Below are 26,169 nucleotides of genomic sequence, written 5' to 3' on the forward strand. Positions count from 1 at the left end.
TACCGCGCACAAATGCACATGATTTGTGTATTTTGTGTTATCGGCCCTTATGGTCGCGCTGTAGACCTTTTTGTCCTCGGGTTATATAGTATATAGTTGTAAAATTGATTGCGTATAATTTTTATATGTATATGTTGGGCAAATAAAGAATTTGATTTGATTTGAATAATAAGTGCCGCAACTTTAATAATTTTGTCACATTTGCGTGTGTTTTATATTAGCTATAAAGTTTTTCATTAAATTTTCCTGCGTCAAATTATATTCAAGGTGTCCGTAAAGTAATGGGACATCAGTAAATTTAAGAACAACAGTAATTTACAGAACAACAGTAAATTCCTTACGTCAAATTAATCTGGAAATATTTCCTGATACCTACGTGCCATCCATTAAAATTTACTGCGCGCAAACACAAAGCATATCCAAATTGGTAAACAAATTTTGCCCAGGTATTACTTAACATGATTAAACTTTTTTTTGGGAAAATGGTGATTATGTCGAAAACGGTTGCTCCTAGCGACTTTAATAAGGCATATACTTTTTATGTAACATTAAAAAAGAAAATTATTTTGTTACTTTTCAAACCAATATACGGAGCTGCAAAAAAGTCAGAAGATTTAAAAAACTAAAAAAAAACTAAAACCCAACGAGCGCTCTCTACCGAAAACTCTATACGAAATTTTATATTTCTTTTTAAAAGACTCATATCTTCTAAATTTCATGTCAGTGTGTCATTTGGTTCAGGGCCTATGAGAAAAAGAACGATAAATCAAATAATACTTTGACACCCTGTATTTCAGTTACTACTAAAGTTAGGATAAGGCAAGAGTTAAGAGAATTGTACCTCAATCACATTATTTTCACGTAAGGAATCTACTGTTGTTCTATGTCTCATTACTTTCGGGACACCCTGTATATTTATAGGTTTGATCATGACCTACTTGGGCGAAAAATATAACCTCTATATTTTGCATATTATACCTGTAACACGGTAAATTTTGTATTTTGTTTGTACTGTAATAATCCTATGTCAATGTCTTCATGAAAACCGATAATCTTTTCGATTTATCAGTTACGACTGTTTGTATGTTGCGCTCTGTTACTTTTCTTACATTTATTTGTCTTTAAAAATAACTTTATCAAAAAAATTAAATAAAGGCAATATTCAATCAATTTTACGTGATGCTGTAGATTTTTTGTTTTGTGTTATTGCTTTTTATGAAACGTATGACCAGCATCTTTGTGATAATGGATTCATTTTTGGATTCAATAATCAATATAATATATACCTATATAATACAAATACATTTACCTATTAATCCTCGTTTCTTTTTATCCATATGACTACTATCAGAGTCCTCATCGGAGTTGGAAACAACAGAAGCAGATCTATTCGTCGGAGAAATTTTCATCGGACCTTTACTCATATCTTCACCCGCCTCAGTTGATTTTTCTCCGAGACACGAAATTTGAAAAGGTAACACATCAGTTATATTCTTATCTATAGCATTTGCAGACTCCTCCGCTATAGATAAATCTGGAGTTGAAGTTGGCTCAATATTTAAAGTGTCATCTGCTAAAGGGTCTATTGCATTAGTATCAATCAATAAGTTAAAACCTTCGCTAGGTTCTAAATTAAGAGGATCGACATCCTCTGGATTTTTTTCTACACTTGCCGTCGTGTTTTCGATTACTTCGATGTGTTCCAGAGGTCTTACAGCTGGACTATGTTCAGTTTGCACTTTAGTACTTGATGCAGCTGGTAGAGAATTGCTTATCGGAGCTAGAGGTGGTGGACTTGAAACATTTGGTAATTCTGGCTGAATATTTTGGGTAACAGTGGTGGATCTACTCTGGTCTTCATGATCTAAGATACTTTGTATTGCAGATTGAAGCAAATCCTCTTCACTCACCGGGTTTTCTTCATGTGTGGAACTATCTTTTGCTGAAGGAGTGGTTTGACTTGGACTAGAAGTACTTGGTAGGTTTGAAGGTACCTTGATAATTGAGTCACTAGATGGAAGCACCACCCCTGAGTTATCATTAGGATAAATTGTAATATTTCCGAACCTGTATGGCTGAGGAGGTACTGTTTTTAGAATTTTCTCAGAAGCAGTAGAAGTCTGTACAGTTGCTTTATTTATAGGAGCTGTAGATGTTAAAACTTGGCCAGGTTTTGGCGGAACTAAAGCTGGAACTAACAGAATATTCTCATTGTTCTTCGTAGTAACAAGCAAAGTAACATTGGAAGAAGATAACACAGCCGAAGACTTTTTCTTGTTGGGTGATGTTATGACTTTTCTACTAGGGGAAAGAACTAACGGAGTTCCCGAAGAAATACCTTTTATTGGGCCAACAGTATTTTGCACTTCAGGTTTACTTTGATTATCTTCAGAAGGTACAGTCCCTTTCATAACTAACTTGACGTTCTTCTGGTTGCGGTTCCGAATAAACATTGACAAGTTTTCCGGTAATTTTACCACGCGAACAAGAATTTTAAAAGCTGCGTTAGTATATCCAACTTCTCGATTCTAAAAAATTAAAAAAAACAAAATTTAATAAGATTTGCTATTGGTTGTTTAAAGGTAAATTACAAATTATATAATTGGAATTTATATAATATTCTGTTTGTGTTATTTTAAACATATTTCAAAAAATCACAACACAATATAATTCAACGGTAACAATCCGTACAAAAAAAAACAAAACTATCAGGAAATAATACCATAAGATTCACAGGAATATATCTTGTATGCATAATTGTTTTATTCATGTAACTTTTTTTAAAATTTCGTATGTAATGTATTTTATAAATGTAGCATACTTATAAACGAAATTCAGACTTTTGACACTATTGCAAAGCTAAAACGTTATAATCACTACATAAGTTGAAAATGTATGGATACAGCGTAGCCAAATATGTGTATGTAACCTCCATATTCTAATAACTTTCGAGTATTTTTGATATTCGTTTTTAAAAATTATTTAGACGCTGCATTACTAACCTAGACTATATTATATATTAATAATATATTATATATTAAAAAATAGCAAAACTACATTTAGGATGTAATTCATAATTTTTAAGTCAATAGAATTTGTGTTGTGAAATTGAAAGTCCTGGCAAATGGCGTTTTTTTAAAATGTGCAACGTGATTTTCTTTTTTTTATGTGAAATTATTTTTTTTAATACTCATTTTAGTTATGTTAGTTGTTTATAGTTCATTCCAAATAAACTTCGATACACATCACGTTCGATGTAATTTATTTACGTCGCGTCTATTGTAAATGCTGTTTCACATGAAGGCAAAACGAGAAATACTGCACGATACTAAAAGGAGTCTGACTTCATGAATGAGAACAGTAAGTTACTGAAATATATTTTGAATAATTTCTAAATGAGTTGGTTTCTTTATTATTCAACAATATATTGTTTATAGTATGCAACTTTATCTTGTTTATGTTGTTGTTGTTATCTTGTTTACCAAACAATTTGATTGTCCAATTTCATCAAATAAACACACATAAAATAGGTTGCAATGTTGTAAACGCTTTAAATTAAATTTTGCCATTTAAAAACAATATTACCAAAGAAATCCCAACTAACTCGTCATTATATTTTTTTCCTTATAGGCCTCATATTGAATTACATGCATTATAAATCGATGTTGTATCGCAATTGCATATTAAAAATAGTTTGAGGGTAAAATTTTTAAAAAAATTAAAATTCACATGGGATTTCCTATGTTCCGCTCGGCGACGCACTACCCGGAATGGCATAATCTCGTAGTGGAAATCTCGCAGATGCGCATGGGTATTATTGTGATTTCCTATTGTAAGAATTTTTAATCATGCGCAATTGCCAAATTCCACTGTGAAATAGACTTATTGACTATTGGTCCTCTAATATACCTGTCTCTCTTCCCTTTTGTCGCGATATTACGAGTATCGAGTTTATACAGGGAGGAAAGGGAAATATTTTGGGAACTGAAATATTTTGGGTTCAGAATGTCAAAATAAGATAAATTAACTCATATGTTTTAATCTGATTCTCAACCGTTTCTGAAATAGTCGGTTTTGAGGTTTTTTTGGAAGATTTTTTTATTTTAAACGCAACACAAAGAAATACCAGTAAAAAAACGAAATTCCACTAATTTAAAATGTTTTCGAAAATATCCCCACCAACTTCAAGGCAAGCTGCAGCACGTTTGTTAAGCGCTTGTGTTGCACGTTTAATTGCTTGGGGATTGTTTTAAATAATATTTGAAGCATTCGAAGTTTGATTATGCAATCCTGCGGTTTCTACTGGTGTTTTGTATACTAGAGCTATCATCCACCCCCAGAGGCAATAATCCAGTGGATTTAAGTCTGGTGACCTCGGTGGCCAAACTGAAGTTCCTTCTCTACCAATCAAACGATCAGGAAAACGATTGTCTTAAGAAATTACGCACTCGGCGACTATAATGAGGCAGGGCTCCATCGTATTGAAAATACATTCGGTGTCCAAAAAGCATAAATATCCTCCAGTAAGACGCTCCTCTAATACAAAAAGACCAAATAACTGCAGGTCGTTCAGCATTCCCGAATCGATTTTGAAAGTTTCGTTCAAATGTGGCATGAGGATTTTTATCTGACCACCGATGTTCATTGCGTCGGTTATTAATTCCACTGCGGGTAAGATTAGCTTCATCGCTAAATTAAATAAAATGTATTCATGTAGGCTTCGATTTTGTTGGATCCATTCGCAAAATTGAACCCTTAAGCCATATCACCCTCTTGAAGATGTTGAACCGGTTGAATATGGAAAGGCTTAAAACCGTTTTTCCTAAGTGTCTTCCAAACGTCCACATGTGATGCTAATCGAAATTCTTTTGTAATCCGCCTCGTAACACTCAGGTTCTCTTCAGCCATATCAAAAATATTTTCTTCATTTCACGCTCAGAATCAATCAAACTGACAACCATGCTTGTCAAAACTATAGGTCAATTAAAATAGGTACTAACAAACAATAATGAAATACCTGTAACGTAAATTAGAAATACAGAGAACGTAATTATTCCAAAAATTTACAAAAAAAACTTTAGAGCAGATTATTTCAGAAACGGTTAAGAATCGGATTAAAAAATATGGGTTAAGTTATCTTATTTTAACCTTTTGAATATGTTCCCAAAATATTTCTCTTTCTTCTCGAAACACCCTGAAGGTATATGGTGTTATGCGACCCGTGCTGAAGAGATGAATGGCACTGGACCTAATAGGAGTTGGGGTGCTCTCGTAAGCAAAACTTTTATTAAGATAAATAAAGATAATTAAATAAATAAATAAAAAACTTTGTTATTAAGATAAATGTTTAATGAAAGCACACTGTGAACTCCAGTAAGAGATTTGTGGACTGTATTTTTGCGATTAAAATAAAGGCAAAAGAGCGAAAACCAGGCCAAATTATTTGGAAGTTCACAAATTAAATGTGGACGGACCAGGTGTCTTTTACGGAGCATCTACGGAACCAAGTGAAATCCTACAATATAAAGCCTTAAGTCCGTAAGATGGCACTGCGGACTCGGACCACTTTTTCTCCCTACTCATGGACTCCAGTTACACAAAACCACCAAATGCTGCTGGATCTTCTGAACAGGGAGCGGGGCAACCCGCGGACCGTCAAAGAGAAGAGAGAGTGGTAGAAAAACTGACTCAATCAGGTCATCAGGTCATCAGTCAGTCAGGTCAATACGACCAGACTAGTCAACGCTAAGTTTTCCAGAGCGCAAAAAAGGCGAATACGGAGAGAAAAGAAAATAACGACGGGCACAGCTAAAAAGACGAAAAAACGGAAGACTGGCACCTCCTGAGCCGCAAGGCAGAGGAGAAGGGACAAACTCTGGCCTATGGATACGAAGTCATACAAGGTCCTGGAGAAAGGCATTTGCTTCAGCTACCAAATGGGCAGGGTGAACCTGCACCGCAGTAGGGCAGCATCACTCTGCAGAGCAATGGAATCACTTGACATTGCCCTGGAGATATGTGGTTTCAACATGATGGGACACCACAGCATTTTGGAGCAAACGTGCGCGAAAGACGTTCTGTCGCCTGGCCCGCGCGCTCTCCTGTTTTCAACCGCCAAGATTTTTTCTTTGGCGTTATGTGAAAAGTTTGGTCTACGAAACACGTGTTCCTAATGAGGAAGATCTGCTAGCAAGGATAAGCTCGTTGTACCCATGTAGAAGCTATTCCCGTAATGTTCCAAAGAGTTCGCGATGTAGTGACCCAACGCTGCAAACTTTGCGTTGAAGCAAATAGTCGGCATTTTGAGCAACTTTTGTAAATAATAATTCATTTTTTAATAAACAAAATAATGACTGCACTACTAACACTAACTAACAGCACTCTTGAACCAAAACGGCTCATTTGTGGACATATGTTTCCTGGAGAAAAAATATTTGTTTTGATGCCCCCTACCACCCCTTGGAACTTGTCATATTTGTAACAAGTATATATTTGGGACACCCTGTCTATATATACAATATATATATATATATATATCCCTCTGCCCCCCAGGGTCATCCCCTTAAACATTTTAAATGGCAAAGGGTATCGAGTAATAGCTTGTTTAAAAGGTCTTTCGAAGTCTTTTATTTTGACGTTTGATTTCCCCCTTCGCCCTATCCATTTATCTGGAAACTCGTCGTCTGAAATATATTTCCAGCAAGACGGGGCTCCTCCTCACTATGTTCTTCCCGTTCGGCAATGACTAGACGACGAGTTTCCAGATAAATGGAAGGGGGCCTATAGAATGGCCTGCTAGATCTCCTGATATAACGCCATTAGACTTTTTTCTATAGGGTCATTTAAAATCTATTGTGTTTACTCCCCAACCTGAAAGTTTGGATGAACTTCGTCAACGCATCATCGACAGCTGCCATGACATCCCACAACATGTTTTTGAAAATGTCCGTCAGGAATTTGAACATCGCCTATATCATCGTTTGGCCAAAAACGGGAAACATTTTGAACACTTACTGAAATAAAAACTGATATTTTCTATTTTTGTGTTCTATCTGAACAAATTAAGATAAACAAAGATTTTTCTAATTTTCTCGAAAACGAATCGACCGATTTAAAAAAATCGAACGTCAAAATAAAATACTTCGAAAGACCTTTTAAACAAGCTATTACTCGATACCCCTTGCCATCTAAAATTTTTAAGGGGATGACCCTGGGGGCAGAGGGTGAAAGGAGGTGAAGTAATTTTAGGTTAGAAAGTTGTCCCCCTTGACAAACCTTTTGACGTTTTTTTTTTAAACAGTGGTTTTCGATAAATCCATGTGTTTCAATGAAGTCATCAATGAAGTTTTTAAATTAACACCCTGTATAAGATAATGATTGATTTATATCACTTTTTAGTTGATTTATCTCACAAAATCAAAAGAGACACAAATAAACGCTTATATGCATAAAAGGTATTTCACGTATAATCATTCTGCAGTATTTAAAATATGAGCAGTTCTGAGATCGACCATGTGAACCGTGTGTTAGGTTTTGGATTATATAAATAGCTTACCTTAGGTAAAAAGTAGTTTTTCCTAACTAAAATACTCGGTATACTGCAAGGATGTCTGTTAGCAAAATGCAGATATAGATTATTTAGATCTTGCGAGCTGTATTTACAGATTCCACATTGATATGTTCCAACACCATGGGAACTTGCCCAATGATTAATCATTGCAGCGCCGCTTGGTTCTTTTTGTAAGCATTCCTTATATCCACACATTAATGTTTGGTTAGGGTGAGACTTTTCCATGTGTTGCAAAAACTCATTTTCGAAAAGATACATCGTATCCTTGCTCATTTCTAAAAATAAAACATTGTTTATAACGAAAACAATATACTTTTTTTAAAGTTTTTAAGCACACAAAAACTAAATAATCTTCTATAGAAACTCGGTCTGGATATTTTATTAAAAAGTAATAATATCCCTTACAGAAATTTTGTAAATTGGTAATATACCTACTAGGAAGTAATCATTTCTAAAAAAAATACCTTTTGAATATGGAGATGCAGCACAACTGCATTCAAACGGTTGACAGAGAGCTCTGTGGTCCCCATTTTCTTCCGCAATAGAATACTTGCTTCCCTTACTCGCAGGTAAGGTGATGGCAACTAACTCGCGGTCGTGATGAGCCTTCTCTATGTGTAAGTATACATATTCCTTTAATAGAGCTCTGTAAAGACAATAAGAGCAAGAATATCTACATGCTGAATGCCTTATATCGATGTGCATCGGCACCTGCTCCCAAGGAGTTTTTACATCGCAATAAATACAAGGGACCATGGAGTTGGGATCTATTTTGTGTGCGTGCATATGACGTCTTAACAGTTCGCAGTTACTACTACTAAAAGAACAAAAGTAGTGTGGACACTTATACAAATCTCCGGGACTCTCCAACAGTTTTTGTAATGATTTTTGTGCTTTTTTACTCTTGTTACATTCCCAGTCTGCCATCTGAACTTCTTTAATAAGAATTTCCTGTAGATGACTCTGCTGTTTGTTAGTACCTGGCAAAGTAGTTAATTGTGGAGCAAGCTTTAACGGCGGGAGTTTGGGCTCGGTTTTAATTATAGCCTTTGAAGAAACCGAGACATCTGCTAAGGACATTACACTAGATATTTTAAATGAAAATGGGTTATCCTCTGGTAACTCAAGGTTGGATTCGGAAGCTATAGGTTCTTCTGTAGAAGCGGCCTCTATTTCCCTAGCACAGCCTTCTTGATTGAGATCAAGCTCCTTAGAGAGAATGTTAGGGCTTGAAGCCACAACCGATTTTTCTGAAGAATCGTTTACTTCCGAAGTATTTTGCGAATGTTGCTTTTCTTTTTTAATAGAGAGTTTGTCGCCACTCATTCGCCTCATCCGAAGAGATGGTTTTAACAGAAACTCTGAGTGTGCAAATATCAAATGATCATATAAATTCTCCAGTAAAGTGGTATCAGGCGTTGTAGTAATTTGAACTTGACATTTACTGCAAAGTTCTGATGTTAAGTTTAGATCTTTATGGCCGAATTTGCAATGGAGCTGAAAAACCGTTGTATCCTTTGTGGCTACATAACAACCATTTACGTGACAAGAATATATGATTTCCTGTCCGATTTTAGTAGCCTTTACTAAATCACCAACGAAAACAAATAACTCTGATGTGGCTGTAGACGACTGGTCAACATTTGGAATTTTGCAAACGGAAGTCTGTATAGGGCCGTATATATCTTCAGCTTGTCTAGATGTCGAGCTAAGTTTTCCTTGAAGTTTCTCAATCATATTTGAAAACAAACTATTAGACTTATTTTGTGGAAAAATAATATTAGACTGTGGTACTTCTGGAATGTTGTCCTGAACAGTGTTTTTATTTAAAATCTGTGAAGATGCACTAGAGCCTCCAACTGAAGTTTGTTTGGTTATTGGCGAAACATTTATTATTTTCTCGACTGGTTTATCAGCATCTTTTGAGGTAGATAAGTGTTTTTCAACTGTATTAGATTCATCTCGATCCTCAGGTTCATCTTTTACAATAATTTGTTCTTCATCGATTAATTCATCCTGCTCATTATTCAGTCTAGTTGATAACTTATTTATGAAGTCTAATTTTGGAGCTCTCGATTCAAGAATCGATTTATTCAATTCTTCCATTTTTCTTAAACGATCTTCCTCAATCAGTCTTGCTTCTTGTAAAAAGTCTTTTTTACTCGTGAAGGCACTTAAATTATCTTCCTTCTGGTTGGACTGATCTTTCATCTTTGGGGGATCCATTTCAGCTATTTTAGACGTGGAAGTATCTACTTCTTTCTCTTTATAGCTTGATTTTTCGGAAGGCTTCATTTCATCGGATGATTCACTGGTATCTTTAGAAGCACTTATCTGCACTGCTGGTTTTTCTGGAGCCATAGCATCTGTGTTTGGTTTTTTACTAGGAGAATCAACCTCAGACCTTCTCTTTCCGATCCCTTCATTGTTTTCCATTAAATATTTTAATTTTTCTGTAGCTTTTGCTTTAGCAGCTCTACTACTTCTGCTTGATAAAGTTATGATAGTGTCTAGATCATCACCACTATCTTCATTTAATAAATTTGCCAAATCTCTTGTTCTTTTCGTTAAAGGAATTTGCTTTACTGGAGAATCAGATTCCATCAACTCTGGGTCGATGGAATCAGACTCTGATTTTCTTTTCAATGATCTTCGTGTTTTCGGTCCTACTGATTCCTCATCTGATGAACTATCCTCTGGCATTCTGGTCTGTTTCATTTTGGCTGTTTTGTTTCTCGATTTGGCGCCCGGTTTCTGGCGTACAGGTGTTGATATAATTACAGGTTCATCTATCAATGGTTTTCGAATGGACAATGTTCGGGACTTTGGACCAGGGCGCTTTTTAATTAAGATTTTTTGGGAAACGTCGGAATCCTCTGTGACAGTTATATCATGATTTTCCGGTGGCGATTTTATAGTTTTAGATTTTGGCCCAGGTTTTTTACATTTAGGAGCTTCTGTCGATTCTGAAGACTCTATAATTTTTGACATGTCTGCAAGCTTGTCCAGCTCAGGATCTAAATCCATCGACATATTTATCTTGTGGATTATAGTTTTTTCACCCAAGTGAAATATATTAGCGTGATCTTCAACATTTTTTTGATTTAGTTGCACAAAGTTACATTCTCCACAAACATATGCAAATATAATACCAAGCGTATATGTTCGCCTTACAGCTTTTCTCTCTTCTCCTGGATGAACGGTCTGAAAATGACTGGCCATTGTCTTGCTGGTAGCCGCAAAAAATTCGCAAATACCACACTGATGTCTCCATTCTCCAGTATGTGTAGTAACATGCTCGTAAAAAAATATTGGCGTAACAAAACTGTTGTACATGCACATTCTACATGTGTAGTGATACTTCGTACTGACTTTCGGAATTGTGATGCTTTCATATTTTTGGCCGTATTCGGCAAAATCTTTAATTGCTGTTGTCGCAACTTCAGGAGAGAATCGTGAACATAAAACTTCCGATTGAGGATGTTCGCGTAAATAGTGACCAGTCATCATATGACCACTATATTTACATAATTTGCACGAAAGTTTTCTCTTATTCACAAAATCATAATAATATTCCTTATCTGGTTCTACAAGTTTACTAGAGTCATCTAATTCGCTTAACGAATCAGTTGCTTCACTAGCCTTTGATTGAGCCGCGGAAAGCGGACGCTCGAGACTATTTTCTTTCAATACATTATCCTTTGGTTTTTTCTTTTTCTGTTTAGTTATGACTCCAGAAGCCCACTTGTTGCCTCTGCGCCTTTTTGATTTTTTTCTTGCGGGATGAATTGCAGCTTCAACTGCTCTAGTTTCTTGATTTTCCTCATCATCAGATTCCGAATGAGATAAATCTTCTAGCTCAGAGTCATCCTCTGAGTTATCGGAGGATGATATTTCCAAATTAGAATCTTGATTTTCTTCGTCTTCAGGTTCAATTAAATCACGCAGTCCTTTTATTCGATTGCTTCTAAGAGAATTGATTGAAACTAAAGCAGTATCTGGTATTTTACTTATAACCACTCTCATATCTTTTATAGTGGTACCGTTAAATTCCTTGCAAGGTTTCGACTTTGGCTTAGGTCCGGGCTTTTTTCTAACCTTCTTTTCCACCGATGTATCAAGCGGTCCCGGAGTTGCAGGTGGTGTATCGGTCTTATCACCTTTAAGCACGTTAGGATCGTCCTTTAGAATTCTGCACATTCTCTTTCCAGTTGCTGTAAGAACGCCATCTCTAATAAACATATCTTTAATGTCTTCGTGTAAATGATCCAGTTCACTTTTGTGTTTCTTATACTTAGGAGCTCCTCTTTTGCGATTTTTAATTCTTTCTCCTACTGATACCATTATTGGCTCCAACTGCTTGGCATCCGAAGCTGCTCTTATATCGTTTGATACTTCTTTTGATTGGAGTTCTTTAACTACCAACTTCAATGAATCGTCTGATTGGGCCACATTTTGCTCAACTTCCAGTAATTCTTCGGTATTTCTATTCTCTGCAGAAATGCCAATAGTGACTTCTGATAGATCCGTCGATTTTGTTACTTCATTAACTTGTGTTTCTTTAGGAGTTGACACAGATTCAGTAGGTAAAAGAGAATTTATTAATTTTGAAGATGTTCCCTGTTCTGAATCTTCTTCTGTTGTTGAACCGACGACAGGCTGTTGTTCTTGAACTTCGCTTTGATTGGGAATTTCTTCTAAAGGCAATTCAGCAGTTTCAGTAACGTTAGATCCCTTTTCATCATCGCTATTTTCTACAGAGTCCTCATTCACTTTAATAATTTTCCGGATTTTTTGGATCTCTTTATCATCAAAAGTATCAGAAAAAGTTTGTATAAGTGAAAAAAGAGCAGTCTTTTTATCTTTTTTATTGTTACTTTTAAGTAAATTTTCAAAAAAGTGTGCTAAAATTTTCTGTTCAGTGGGTTCGGGTTCAGTTTCAGGTGGTGGAATATTAGAAGAAGCGATTTTTAAATCAACTATAGCTTCGTCTTTGTTTTTAGAACTATCTAATTCTTCAAAATCTGGCGATGAAGATGAGGGTTCCTCAGTTTCAATTATGTCTTCTATTTCGGATGTTTTTGGTTCTTCCGTTGTATCATTTGTCTTTGTTTCTACCTGGTTTTCACAAAACTCTTTTTGAAACTCCTTATCATACTCACTAACAAACTCCGTCTCAGTTGGAGACTTAAGATCTGCATAGGATCCCCAAATATTCGTTTCCTTGTTTACTACTACCTTAATTCTAGACGTATCATATTTTTCTTTGGCTTTTTCAAATGACTTATTATGCTTTTCTTGATCTTCATCATCGCTTATGACCATAGAGTCATTAACAAACAAAGTATCACCATCTTCAGAACTAGACGAAGAGATTCTATTTCGATTAGCAGTTTCTTTTTTATCCTTGGCTAGCTTTTTTGGGTCATCTATTCTAGACTTGCGAGGTATTTTAAAATGTTGAAACCCATAGCCACGACCAGTTTTTCCTTTATCTGCGTTATATAAACTATCTAAGGGCGACATAAAAGTTTCATCTTCGTTACCTTCGTCGTCTTGTGACCTAGATCGTGATCTTCCTCTATTTGTTCGCGAATACATTTTATCAAACTTACTAGTATCTAATTTGTTATCTGATTTTCTTGATCTAGGATCTCTTGAAATTAATCTTTCCTTGCTTTGGGTTCTATGGGGCTCTCTAGTTTTACTATGAACCCTATCTCTGGGGTTTCTATTATGTGTTCTCTCGACACTTTTTTCTCTACCCCTCGATAAACGGGGATCTTTAATGACTTCTTGATCATTATTAGAAGAATCAACGCAAGTATCTCTGGATAATCTGGGATCTCGACAAATAGGATCAGGATTACCACCATCTCTACATCCTAGTCGAGGATCTTTTATTTCCAAGTGTCTTTGAGCCTCTTGTGCAGCTTTAGCCTCCTTCTCTTGTTGTTCCTTCATCTCTTTGTACTCTTTGTAATTTCTAGGATCCCCCGGACGTCTGTCTCTACCCCACCTGGATCTCTCTGGAGGATAAAAGCCCTGGTTTTGTAAATTAAAATGTGGCATTTCACCTATCTGCGGACGATACGACACCTGATTTATATCATAGGAATTATTAAAATGAGTAACTTCCATTCCGGGACCAAAATGGCTGGGGCCTACAAAATTGCCAATCATCTGCTGCTCTGGATGTACAAACCTTTGGTTCATTCCAAATTGATCGTTATTTGAATATAAAGCAGGTTCAAATTGCCTTACAGGTGCTTCAAAGTCGATTCTAGGTGTGGTCGGTGTGTCAAAGTCAACTCTCGGTGTACCAAAACCCAGATTCATCGCATGATCTGTATATCCGCCAAAAACAGGACCTGGTAAAACTGACCGAGGATTAGGTACAGGTAACATTCCAGGAGCAGGGCCTAGAATACCAGGATTGTTATTATGATTTACAGGGCGCCTTATAACATCTGGAACAAAATCTGGTGCTTGAGGTGGAGATATAAATCGCGGTGTCTGAAACTGTACCGACTTATGTGGCGGAGATAACACAGGGGGTTCAGGTGGTATAATAGCACCTGCTTTGGTTAAAGGATTAATTGTCGTTATTCTATTAGAAACGTCAGCCGGTTTAGTCACCGAGTTTATAGTTGACAGTCTGTTAGGTAGGCTTGCACCTGTATTTCGAGAATCTGTGTTGGGTCTGACAATAGGATCAGTTATGTTTTTAGGAATTATATCTCCCAGTATAGGCTTACTAAAAAACTTTTGCAAAATCTCTGGAAGTTGAACTGGCTTTGTAGACACTGAAGAAGTTGAAGCACTTGTAGATAGATCAGTTGTATTTGGCGATGATTTGACATGAGAAAGTAAAGTAGTAGACAATAGTTTTGTAGGTGATGATTTCATGAACTTTTCAATACTTTCCGAAACTGACTTATCTACCTCAGGCATATCGGGTTCTATGGGTTTTAATTTAGGTTTTGGATTATATTTGTCCGCTAGTCTTTTTAATGGCCCAACTAAAATATCTGAAGGAATAGATTCAGATTTTTCTGACTTTTTAGTATCTGAAAACCTCTGTTCGATTGGCTCCGCCGCTTTAGTTGACTGCTTAGTTAATTCAGCCGATGCAACAGTATTTGCAAGGATTGCTTTCTGCTCCAAAGACTCGATCACATTAGTCGTTACCTTTGCCACTTTCCATTTTTCTTTTTCATTTTCTTGCTGCTCTTCCTCTTTCTTATGTAGCTCCTTGCTTTTCTTTCTAGAATCTTTCTTTTTAACATTCTCTTCAGACTTGCTCCTTCTTTTATCACGACCGGAGTTTTTCTTTTTATCCTGGTCACGAGATGAGGAGTGACTCCTATCCTTATCTTTACTACTTCTTCTTGATTTATTATCTTTTTTGTCGCCTTTTTCCAAATGTGAGCTTAGATTGTTACTATTCCCTTCCTTAGATGTTCTTCTTTCTTTCTTTTTCTTTTTTTCTTCAATTAGCTTATTATCAATACTAGAAAGCAAATTCCCAAATACATCCACTTCTTTTTTATCTTTTTTTTCAGACTTGCCTCCGGAAGAATCCCGTTTTTTCTTTTCTTCCTTTTTATGTTTGCTTTCCAGTTTAATATCTTTTATTTGATTTTTATGGCTTGGCGTACTCTCTAGTTGAGGATTGATTGGGTTAGTTAATGCCATTTCACGTTTAATTCCTTCAGCCTCGTGCATTTGCTCCAGTCGCAGCTGTAACTGTAACTGTTTTTTAACTTCTTGAAGTTGATCCACACTTTGTGTAACAAATTCAGTGTCGGTTATTTTTTGCTGCACATCTTCTTCTAGAGTTTTCAAGTCATCTAAACTAATCGGTGGTTTGGACATGTCAGGAACTTTTGTACATATTACTGGAGATTTAGGCCTAGAGGACGGGTTGATTACTACTTTACTGTAAACGTCGATTTTCGGTCGATTCGCGGAACAGCCTGGATAGGTAATTCTGGAAAAAAAATAAGATAGACTATACATATATCCACTAATTTAATTAAAATGAAGATAAACTGGCAAGAAACACCATTTTGAATAGAAGTCCATATTTTGTAGGAGAATGATAAATAAAAATAAAATATAAAGATTACAAAATAGGGAAGTCTTTATTTCCAAGAAAAATACATGTAGGTCACTTAGGTAAATGTATTATGCATTTCGGCTGTGTAAGCAGCCATCATCAGATACAGAACATTATTGTAATTATAGGGGTACAAAGCGATAAAAAATCCTATATATTTATTAATAATTTTAGCCCCCAAAAAGTTCCAAAATTGCTCCAATATATATATTTTTTAATTATAGCAAAATTAGGAGCTAAAAAACCTTGTGCAAGCCGGCAATAATTACGTATTTAACGTATGTAAAAATTCAGTTTTTAGACGTCCCTTTAACCCTCAATTATAACCAAAAAGGTCAAAATCGATTTCTAACAATTCATGTATCAGTTGTACTTAAGTATGATAATTGTAATAAGGATGATATTTATTTACCCGAAATGTTTTTGCCACTAACCCTATAGATAAATTCCAATTCCTGGAAATTGTACTAATCGCAACATGGGGATTATTCTCCATTTCTAATAGAACATTCAGTTAGACATTCTTAACTTAACATTCTAACTTAATTAACTTAACATTTATTTAAACTTGTAAGTAGAAGTCGTTTAGATATTCAGAACATTCCTATAGATAAATGTCTTACATCGCCGTGTTGGACGATCAGCACGAGTTGCATTGTGTCCGCGCCCGGTCTCCAAAAACAACCATCATGAGTATTTCAATTCGTTCATTCTCAAATAAATGCATTTTATTCAAAATTAAGCGTAAAATGTTAAACAGGGTGTTCAATTGAAAACTTCCCACCACGGATTTATCGAAAACCACTGTTTAAAAAAAATGCCGAAATACGTCAAAAGGTTTGTCAAGGGGGACAACTTTCTAACCTAAAATTACTCACCCCCTTTCACCCTCTGCCTCCCAGGGTCATCCCCTTAAAAATTTTAAATGGCAAGGGGTATCGAGTAATAGCTTGTTTAAAAGGTCTTTCAAAGTCTTTTATTTTGACGTTCGATTTTTTTAAATCGGTCGATTCGTTTTCGAGAAAATTAGAAAAATCTTTGTTTATCTTAATTTGTTCAGATAGAAAACAAAAACACGAAAATATCAGTTTCTATTTCAATAAGTGTTCAAAATGTTGGTCGTTTTTGGCCAAATAATGATATAGGCGATATTCAAATTCCTGGCGGATATTTTCAAAAACATGTGCGATATCATAGCAGCTGTCGACGATGCATTGACAAAGTTCATCCAAACTTTCAGGTTGGGGAGTAAACACAATAGATTTCAAATGACCCTATAGAAAAAAGTCTAACGGCGTTATATCAGGAGATCTAGCAGGCCATTCTATAGGCCCCCTTCACCCTATCCATTTATCTGGAAACTCGTCGTCTAGCCATTTCCGAACGGGAAGAACATAGTGAGCTTGTCTTGCTGGAAATATATTTTAGCCTCAAGTATAGGGTTTCCATCATCATCGATTTGATTTTCAATGGATTCAGTGATAAGCGGATTGATGGTATTTTCCAACATATCCAAATAAATGTCTCCATTTAAATTTCCGTTAATAAATAATGGCCCAATCACTTTATTTCCTAAAATGCCTGGCCATACTTTAATTTTTTGAAGGTACTGGGTATGCCCTTCTACAAATGCATGAGGATTTTCATTGCTCCAATATCTACAGTTATGCTTATTAACAAATCCATTTAGATAAAATGTGCATTCATCGCTGAAGCAGATATTCTTTACATGAATAGTATTATCATTAATCGCTTCAGTCATTTTTTCACAAAACTCAACTCGCCTATCGAAATCGTCTTTGGTTAACTCTTGCAATATTTTCATTTTGAATGGATGAAATTTATGAAGTTTGGTAACTGTGTGAACAGAGCCTAATGAAATACCAGTGGCAGCAACAATTTTGCGTAATGAAGTATTAGGATTTATTCCAAAATGACCCAAAACTTCAACTTGAGCGGCTTCATCCAAAATTCGCCGATGATCACGCTTTTTTATTTGCAACAGATCCAGTTTCAAGTAGTAACAAGGTCCAAAACATACCTATGCGAAGTTATCTTGTCCGGATGTCTGGTGTTAAACGTGACGGCAGTTTGCCGAGCACATTGATTTTGGGCACCATAAATTCAACAAATAAATTTTCACTATTCCAAAACTGTCGCAAATGTAACTGACGGCAAAATAAATTCTTTATTTTCCTTATTGAAATTGTCATGTTTTTGTTTTCTATCTGAACAAATTAAGATAAACAAAGATTTTTCCAATTTTCTCGAAAACGAATCGACCGATTTAAAAAAATCAAACGTCAAAATAAAAGACTTCGACAGACCTTTTAAACAAGCTATTACTTGATACCCCTCGCCATTTAAAATTTTTAAGGGGATGACTCTGGGGGGCAGAGGGTGAAGTAATTTTAGGTTAGAAAGTTGTCCCCTTTGACAAACCTTTTAACGTATTTCGGCGTTTTTTTTTTGAACAGTAGTTTTCGATAAATCCGTTGTGGGAAGTTTTCAAATAAACACCCTGTATATACGTTGTTATAAATCATAACTAATAGTATACAATTATACTGACAAATGCATGACAAACCATTATAAAGTAGGTCTAAAATTAAAAGTGTTAATAATATGGTCGACTTTTTTTTACTTACTTTTTAAGAAATCACATAAAAAATTAAAGTTGGCGTCATAGTTTCTACTTAAAGACACCCTATAACCAATTTTTTTATTGCAAAGAACGCATTGAATCAAATGAACCACAAATTAAACATTAGTTGCAATAAATCAAGAAGAAATTTTTATGTTTTAATTTCATGTTTCTTTTTTTCGTTTTCAGTTAGTCTATTAAGTCATATTTGACAAATCATTGACTTTAGGCATATGGTTTGCTACGCAAAAAGTATTTAGAATATATCATAAAATTACAAAACATCATAACATACAGGGAGTTCTATTTAAAAAAATGAATATTGAATGAATGAATGTAATTATGATGAACATGTTATGAAATTGTTATTTTCATCGTCAATGCAGTGTATATATGAAATTTGGTACATGAATCAAGATGCATTTTCTGATCTACAGGGTCTTTCCCCACATATTGGCCCCCTCTCTACAGATATTAGGTGAAAAGAAACAAAAAAATTTTACAAGACTTTTACTTAAAATTTATAAGATTTACTTAAAATTTTGAATGTCATGAATCCGATGTCAACATTTTTTTTCTTTTAGAAATGTCAAATTTTGACTGATGGTCAAATTCTTCTTATGGAATACCCTGATATGACTTTATAGTTAAAAAGAGCCGAATTTTTTGTTTTCAAATATATGTGGTTTAACTACGTTTAATTAAGTCATTTTGGAAATATCTGGCTCCAAACTATTATTGTTGGGAAATTAATTTTTGTATTTGACAGTTTTACTGTAAGATCATACATTTTCCTGTATTCATTCAAAGCAGCATTCAATTCATAAAGCAGTACGTACTGAACTTCGCTGGTTGTAAAATACCAGCATACTTATGTAATTGTGTAAATTACCAGCATATTTAATATATTGTCAGCAGTTTCTTCAATATTCCGATGGTTTAAATGTTAATCTAGGCTACTTCATTGAAATGAAAATATGTTGTAATAATACATTTTAATCGAAAAGATAATAAAATAATAAGATGCATGCATATATTTAAGACAATAACTTTGAAGTTATTAAAACGCCTTAAATTTAAACATCAGTATGTTCAGGTCGAAAGTTAAATAGTTCTCGTCAGTCCTAAAGTTATAATCTAAATTTGTCAATAAAATTTGAAAAATGTCTGCTTCAAATCATGGAAATATTTAAAAGCAATAATTCACTTTTTGTGTTCCAATGATGAATCCGCCCTACTTTCGAGCTGTATTTGCTAATTCCGGTAAAATAGATGTAAAATAGCAAATATTTGGGTGATGAATTATTCGGTAATCCTAACCTAAAGGTATATTATCTTGAGATATAATGATATTGCCTTGTTGGAAAAAGAAATAAATATATTACAAATAGAAGTTGTTGAGTAAAAGTCTGTGTTAATAAAAATAATTATTTAAACCACAATAACGCAAATTCATATAGTGACGATGGAAGGTCTAACTTATCTGTTATTATGATTAAAAGTAATGATACATCAAGCTAAAACGTTTTGACTGATATTGCTGAAAAAATGGATCCAAAGGAAAACAAAAGTACGGCCTGCATGTCCCGAAAAATAGTTTCTGGTAAAAAATCACCTGAAATTCTTCAAAATCTGGCTTCGCTACCTATCATTTGAAACCTAAAAATTTCATTAAAATGCGTTTTTATTAGAGATGGAAAAATACGGTTTTTTTGAAAATTTTCAATATCCTGTATTTTTGTTTTTTGTTGTATTGTATTTTCCTATCTCACAGTATTTCTCCATAATTCCTGTATTTACACTAACAGTTGAATACAGACCACCCTGTATAAAATGGAGAAGTAAAAAATAAAACTATATTTATGCCTCATAACTTTTTGCAAATTTTCAGAAAGTAAACAGACAATCCCTTAGAACATTGAAAGACTAGAAGCAGGATACAATAACATTGTTTGAGTTCAACATGTGCTTAGGGGCAAGGGAGTATTTTGTTTACAAAAATATTTAACGATTCTCTTTTGTCAAACTTAAACCCATTTTTAAAAGAGGAAATTTTTAGCCATATATTAACACATACCGGGTGGTGCGTCGCCGAGCGGAACATAGGAAATCGCATGTAAATTTTAAGGGGGACAATTATTGGCTTCCCTGTACATTTTACAGAAAAAATGTAAGATAACTTCTGGAAGAGACTAATCTGGCAAACCCTCGTGAAAAGTTTCAAAAAATTTTAATAAACGAATCTTGAATTATTCAATTAAATGAAATTGCAGTATTACCAAATTTTCGGTTCAGGTAAAATCAGACACCAGCCACCAGCAAACAATTTGTTATAAGGCTTTGTCAAATCTTGACCTACAGCCGAATACAAGAATTTTTTTTTTTTCGTTTTATCAATCTCACAACCATACATTCAAAGTAAGACACGTTAACATTACTTTTTTATCTAAACTTTTATTTAGTATAACGATGAAGTTAAACCAATAACAATTATTATTATCGATTATTAAAAAAAATATTTTATCATACTTAGAATTTAATTAAGCCAATAGCAGTATCTGAAATATTTTCAATTTATTTTCCCATCGAGCCTATCTGGTCCATTTCAACCATTAAACCTATTGTTATTAAATTCGAGTCCAAAGACATTGCAATAAATAATTGTAAATGTTTAACTCAGAAGATCGAAAATAGATCCGAAAAAAGAGAGAACAGAACTCTTAATATTAAATTACTAAGTGTGGAAAAATAAAATAAAATACAATAACTTTTTTAAAAATAATAGAGAATTACATAAAAACATCTAACGAAATAGCGTTTAACTGGTTTAGATTCTCAAATTTTACACTTTTATAAATGACACTTTTTAAATGACCCCACAAAAAGAAGTCATTCAGTGAAAGATCAGGTGACCTGGCTGGCCAAAGTATCCGGTACCGTGGACCAATAATATTGCCGTTAAAAGCATTCTCCAAGCACTCTCTAATCATACGGGCATTATGGGCCGGGCAACCATCCATTTGGTACCAGATCATTTGATCTTCCTGACCAACTTCTTCCAAGGCGGGTCCAATTTGATTTTGAAATTTGTTTTTTGGGGAAATTGTGTCCGAGTATGAACAAAGCAATGTTCATTTTCTTGGCTCCAATACCGGCAACTCTGAACATTTGGTTCATTGTTGAGGGTAAATGTACATTCATCAGTAAAACAAATATTTCTTAAAAAATTCCTATCATTATTTGCTCTTTCCATGATTTAAAGACAAAATGCCATTCTTCGCTCTTTATCTTCTTCCTGCAGCTCTTGAGGTTTTCCGAATTTATACGAATAATATTTGTGTTTTTTAAAGTGCACAATACCGTTGTATGATGTTTATTTACCTCTTGCCCAAGAACTTTCGTACTAACCATCTTGTTTTCCTCCACACTCAGTAGAATATTAAGATCTTTATTCTCTCTTTCTTTGGCTCTATTTTCGATATCCTGAGTTGAACATTTACAATTATTTATTACGGTACCTTTAAACTCGGAACTTATTGACAATATGTTTAATAGTTGAAATGGACGGAATGGGCTTGGTGGGGAAATAAACTGAAAACATTTCACATACTGCTCTAAAACTGTTTCCCGCATAATGCCATTTAATTATGGCTATTTTTTCGTCGATTGAATAATTCATACTTGTTTTCAAATATCGACTGTCACTAATTTATTGACACTTTTCCTCACGTCAGTGACAATATTCATGTTACTGGTGCCCGTTTGGTTTTACCTGAACCAAAAATTTGCTAATTTTGCAATTACATTTAATTGAATAATTCAAGATTCGCTTATTTAAATTTTTTTAAACTTTGCACAAGAATTTGCCAGATTGGTCTCTTCAAAAAGTTATCTTACATTTTTTCTATAAAATGTACAGGGAAGCCAATTATTGACCTCCTTAAAATTTACATGGGTTTTCCTATGTTCCGCTCGGCGACGCACCACCCGGTACAATAATGTTAATGAAATTTGGATCCAAAATACAAAGTAAAAATAGATGTAACCCAATCTAAGAGCAAATATAACATATTTAAACCAAAAAAAAATATTACCATTTATATTCCTAAAACCGGTTCTAAGAAATTTGAAATGGCAACACCGCAAGCATAAGCTCTTTCGTGATGCGCGAAATGTCATCTTATCAAATGGCTTTGTGCTTACATTCGGCATTTGGAGTTCTGGGCTTTTTCTTTTGTTTTTGGTCGAAAAAGGAAAAAGGTCTCATTTTAGTGTTTGTGTGAACTGCTACGAGAGTAAAAATTTGTGTCACACCATGGAAAAAGCTATTCAAGCCGATCTTTATAGAAGTAAATAGCCATACTTTCATAACAAGGGAGAACCGTCATCATGAACGTAGAATAGAGAATCTTCGAAATAAACATAAATAAAAATTTGAATATGAAGTGTGTGTGTAATACTAAAATACTTATAGAATCTTCATATTTTTAAGTCCAAATATTTTTTTGAAAATACTATCTATTAATAGGATAAAAAAATAAAAAAATAAAAAAACTAGAGTTTTGTCTATCGTTTTATTAACAGGACTGGTTGTATGTTTTGTTTGTTGTCTATCTATGGTTATTGGTTATGTATTTTTTATAAAGACATTGAGTAGATTAGTTTCTTTAAAGAAATCGGCACAGTGTATATAATATGATTTGATATAAAATAAAGATGTAAAACTGATTTTTGTTTAATACTATGAAATTATGAATTAACTTATCAGAATTTATATAAATGAACCTGAATATATTTTTCCTTTAATAAAAAAAAGGCAACATCACATCGCCGCTCGATCGTCTTGTTGATTCCACCGACACAATAGGCGGGGATTTTTCGCGTTACTCGAGCGCGCCAGTAAATCATATGGGAAGAAACCCTATATTGTACCCCTACCATATATAGATCCTTACTATAGAGGCGTGCGTTGACAGCATTCAGAGCAGTCACTCAGATTAGTAAAAAAAATCGATCATCAGAAAAACTCGAGCGCGTCAGATTAAGACAACGAGAAACAAGAATACCGAAATTCAAGAGCAGGGGTACCACAAGGAGCCCCTCTCTCCCCAATTTTATACGACGTGTATCAGGCAGATATCCCAAAAAATGCACATTATTCAAAATTAGCGCTTTTCGCAGATGACACATGCATTTACGCGACATCTAAACATAGCGAGCAACTAGTCGTAAACCTACAAACTCACAGGTTACTATTATGGAATTTAAATATAAAATCAAAATAAACAGCTAAAAAACCGAGGCCATAATAGTCACCAAAAAAAGGAATTAAGATTTGTAAAATCTACAAAATTTAGTCATAAACAATGACATAATCCCCTGGAAAGCTGAAGTTAAATACCTAGGTATTTATTTTGACAACAAAAATAACTTTTCATTTCACGCCAGGCAATAAATTAAGCAAATGTAACGCGATCATAGCACCACTATATCCCTACATTGGGAAAAAAGTAAACCTTCTCTAAAAAATTAAACTTCTCATTTACAAGCAAGTCATCAGACCAAAATTACTATACGGTTCAACTACCTATTCAAAAACGAATAAAACAATTAAAAAATTACAAATCTTCCAAAACAAAGCGCTAAGCTAAACAACTGCAAACGCGCCATGGTTTCTAAGAAACACCGACATTTATAAAGATCTAGAAATAGAGACAGTGTTACAATTTATTAAAAAAAACATACCAAATTCAAAAATAAACTAAGGGCAACGGGACCCTACAAAAATTTTTTCATTTAATACCCAAAGCTGAAGTAAGGTAATACCTTAATCCCAAAAATTCCATCCCATCCCACACCTTTCCCTAAGCAAAAAAAATCCTTCCTCTTTCACACCCTCTTGCTTCTCAAAGCAAGATAAGCATATAGCAAATAAAATAAGAAAAAGTAAAACAGCAAAATCAATAGTTGAGCCAGAACAAGCAGTTACGGCTTGCACAAACAGTTTACATAACATTTAAAACTATAATGGGATACGTACGACAATTCTGTATATTTTTTTTTATAGCTATTATTATTGATTGCTGAAATTGTTCAGAATTTGAATGCCGCACCATATAAACTTTATTTTTTAAGTCGCTTCACAGAAAAAAGTCCAAGATAAAAAGATCGGGAAATCTCGCTGGCTACCTTATGGAAACGAATCCTCTAGGAATGGCCGAATAATATTAGCATTATCTCCTGGTGCATAATCTTGTTGAAAATATATATTATCTAAATTTGTCAAAGGAAAATTTTCGAAAAGTTCGGGAATGACTTCTTGTAGTATGTTTAAATACTAGTCTGCTGTTAGCATTTATTCAGCCATTATAAAAACTAGTTGCCCGCAAAAAATGAAACACGCAACGCTAAACCCGAACCTTTCAAGAGAAATATGACGATTTTCTTGGTATCAATGGCTCCTGTTATGCCTATTAAAGATTCCGTCTGATGAAACATAGACTTCATCGCTCCCTGTTACAAATCGGCCAAATTTAATATCCATTCTGTGTAATATCTGTATATTTTTTTGTTTTAACAACCTGTCGAGAAAAGGTTGTTTTCTCTTGGAGCAACTACAAGAGGAAATGCAACCAGTTAATAAGTAGGTATGGATAATGGATAGAAAACTACTTCTTCTACTAACAACACATAACCAAGCCCATTAAAACGTAGATTTAAATCCATAATTAAGATTTCTCCTTGATGCTGTATGTTGCATTTTTTCATTACAGAGAATGGGAATAAGGCTGCTTAAATTAATAGTTCGGTTTGTGTTTTCGCCAAATAACCTAAGCATAGAACACTAAACAAACAAACTTAAAAGAACACTAAAAGCAATGGAATAATTTGACACTGAATATATTAATATTAGTCACTTTTAAGCACAACTATATACCATTTGGGATGCGCGCAGGATCCATGTCCAATCACGAGTTAAAGTTCTCAATAACAAGGAGCATAGCAACCAGTTAGGTGCGATTAGACCGTATCGACACACCCTTTTCATTGAAAGGTTTAACATATACTCGTACACATAAGATCTTGGGAAAAATGTTAACTTTTAATTATATCCAGCACTAAGGAAATAGTTATAATTACAAAAATAACTCTAAAGATCATGTTACAATTCTTCAGATTTTTTTATGATTGTACCGGGTGGCCAAATAAGCGAGGTAAGCGGCTGTATCTCAGAACCTGTACATCTGGCAACAATGGAATTTTTTTTTATTATCAAGTAGCCATGAGAAAATTCTGGAAATTATTTTCAACTTCCGTATTTTACCGCAAGAGGGCGCAACTAAAAATTAAATAAATGAAACGTCTTTTTCTCCGAAAACTTAAATATTAACTTATACTTTTGATATTATTTTTAGCAAGCCAAGATAATTTGCTATAATTTTGGCTTATGAATTATTGCCGTACGAACGATAGTAGGGGTAGGGGAAGCTATTAAAAGTGGAATCATTAAAATCGGTGTAAATTCTAAACCACTTATTCGATTTGAGCAATTCAAAATTTCTTTGCAAGATAAATATAGCTGCTTTAAAAGTCTGATCTCATCACTACCCTATAGTTCCTAATAAAACCGCCAGAGGGCGCAATTTGTAATAATTCTATTTATTTTCATTTTGCTCCAAAAATTCAAATTGAATTGTATATTTTTGACATCCTATTTCAAAAGTAGATAAAATTTGCAAAAATACTGTGAGAACCACACGATGATATCTTTGCTTGTTTTAAAGTTATAGCGAATTAAAGTCTTTTACGCACCGAGTCCAAACTTATGTACCG

General features: G+C 34.3%; 1 protein-coding gene across 2 annotated transcripts in view; it reads right to left on the minus strand.

Annotated features, from left to right (window-relative positions):
- The window catches only part of LOC126742791 (uncharacterized), a 71,615-nt gene that overhangs the window by 36,636 nt on the left and 8,810 nt on the right, over positions 1-26,169 (minus strand). For both annotated transcript variants that reach the window (XM_050449583.1, XM_050449582.1), the window contains exons 5-7: positions 8,035-15,563; positions 7,556-7,845; positions 1,310-2,528 (exon numbers count right to left, since the gene is read on the minus strand). In XM_050449583.1, the coding sequence (XP_050305540.1) occupies positions 1,310-2,528; positions 7,556-7,845; positions 8,035-15,563 (9,038 nt within the window). The remainder of the gene's footprint in view (positions 1-1,309; positions 2,529-7,555; positions 7,846-8,034; positions 15,564-26,169) is intronic.

The sequence above is a fragment of the Anthonomus grandis genome, chromosome 12 (assembly GCF_022605725.1).
Source record: "Anthonomus grandis grandis chromosome 12, icAntGran1.3, whole genome shotgun sequence".
NCBI lineage: Eukaryota > Metazoa > Arthropoda > Insecta > Coleoptera > Curculionidae > Anthonomus > Anthonomus grandis.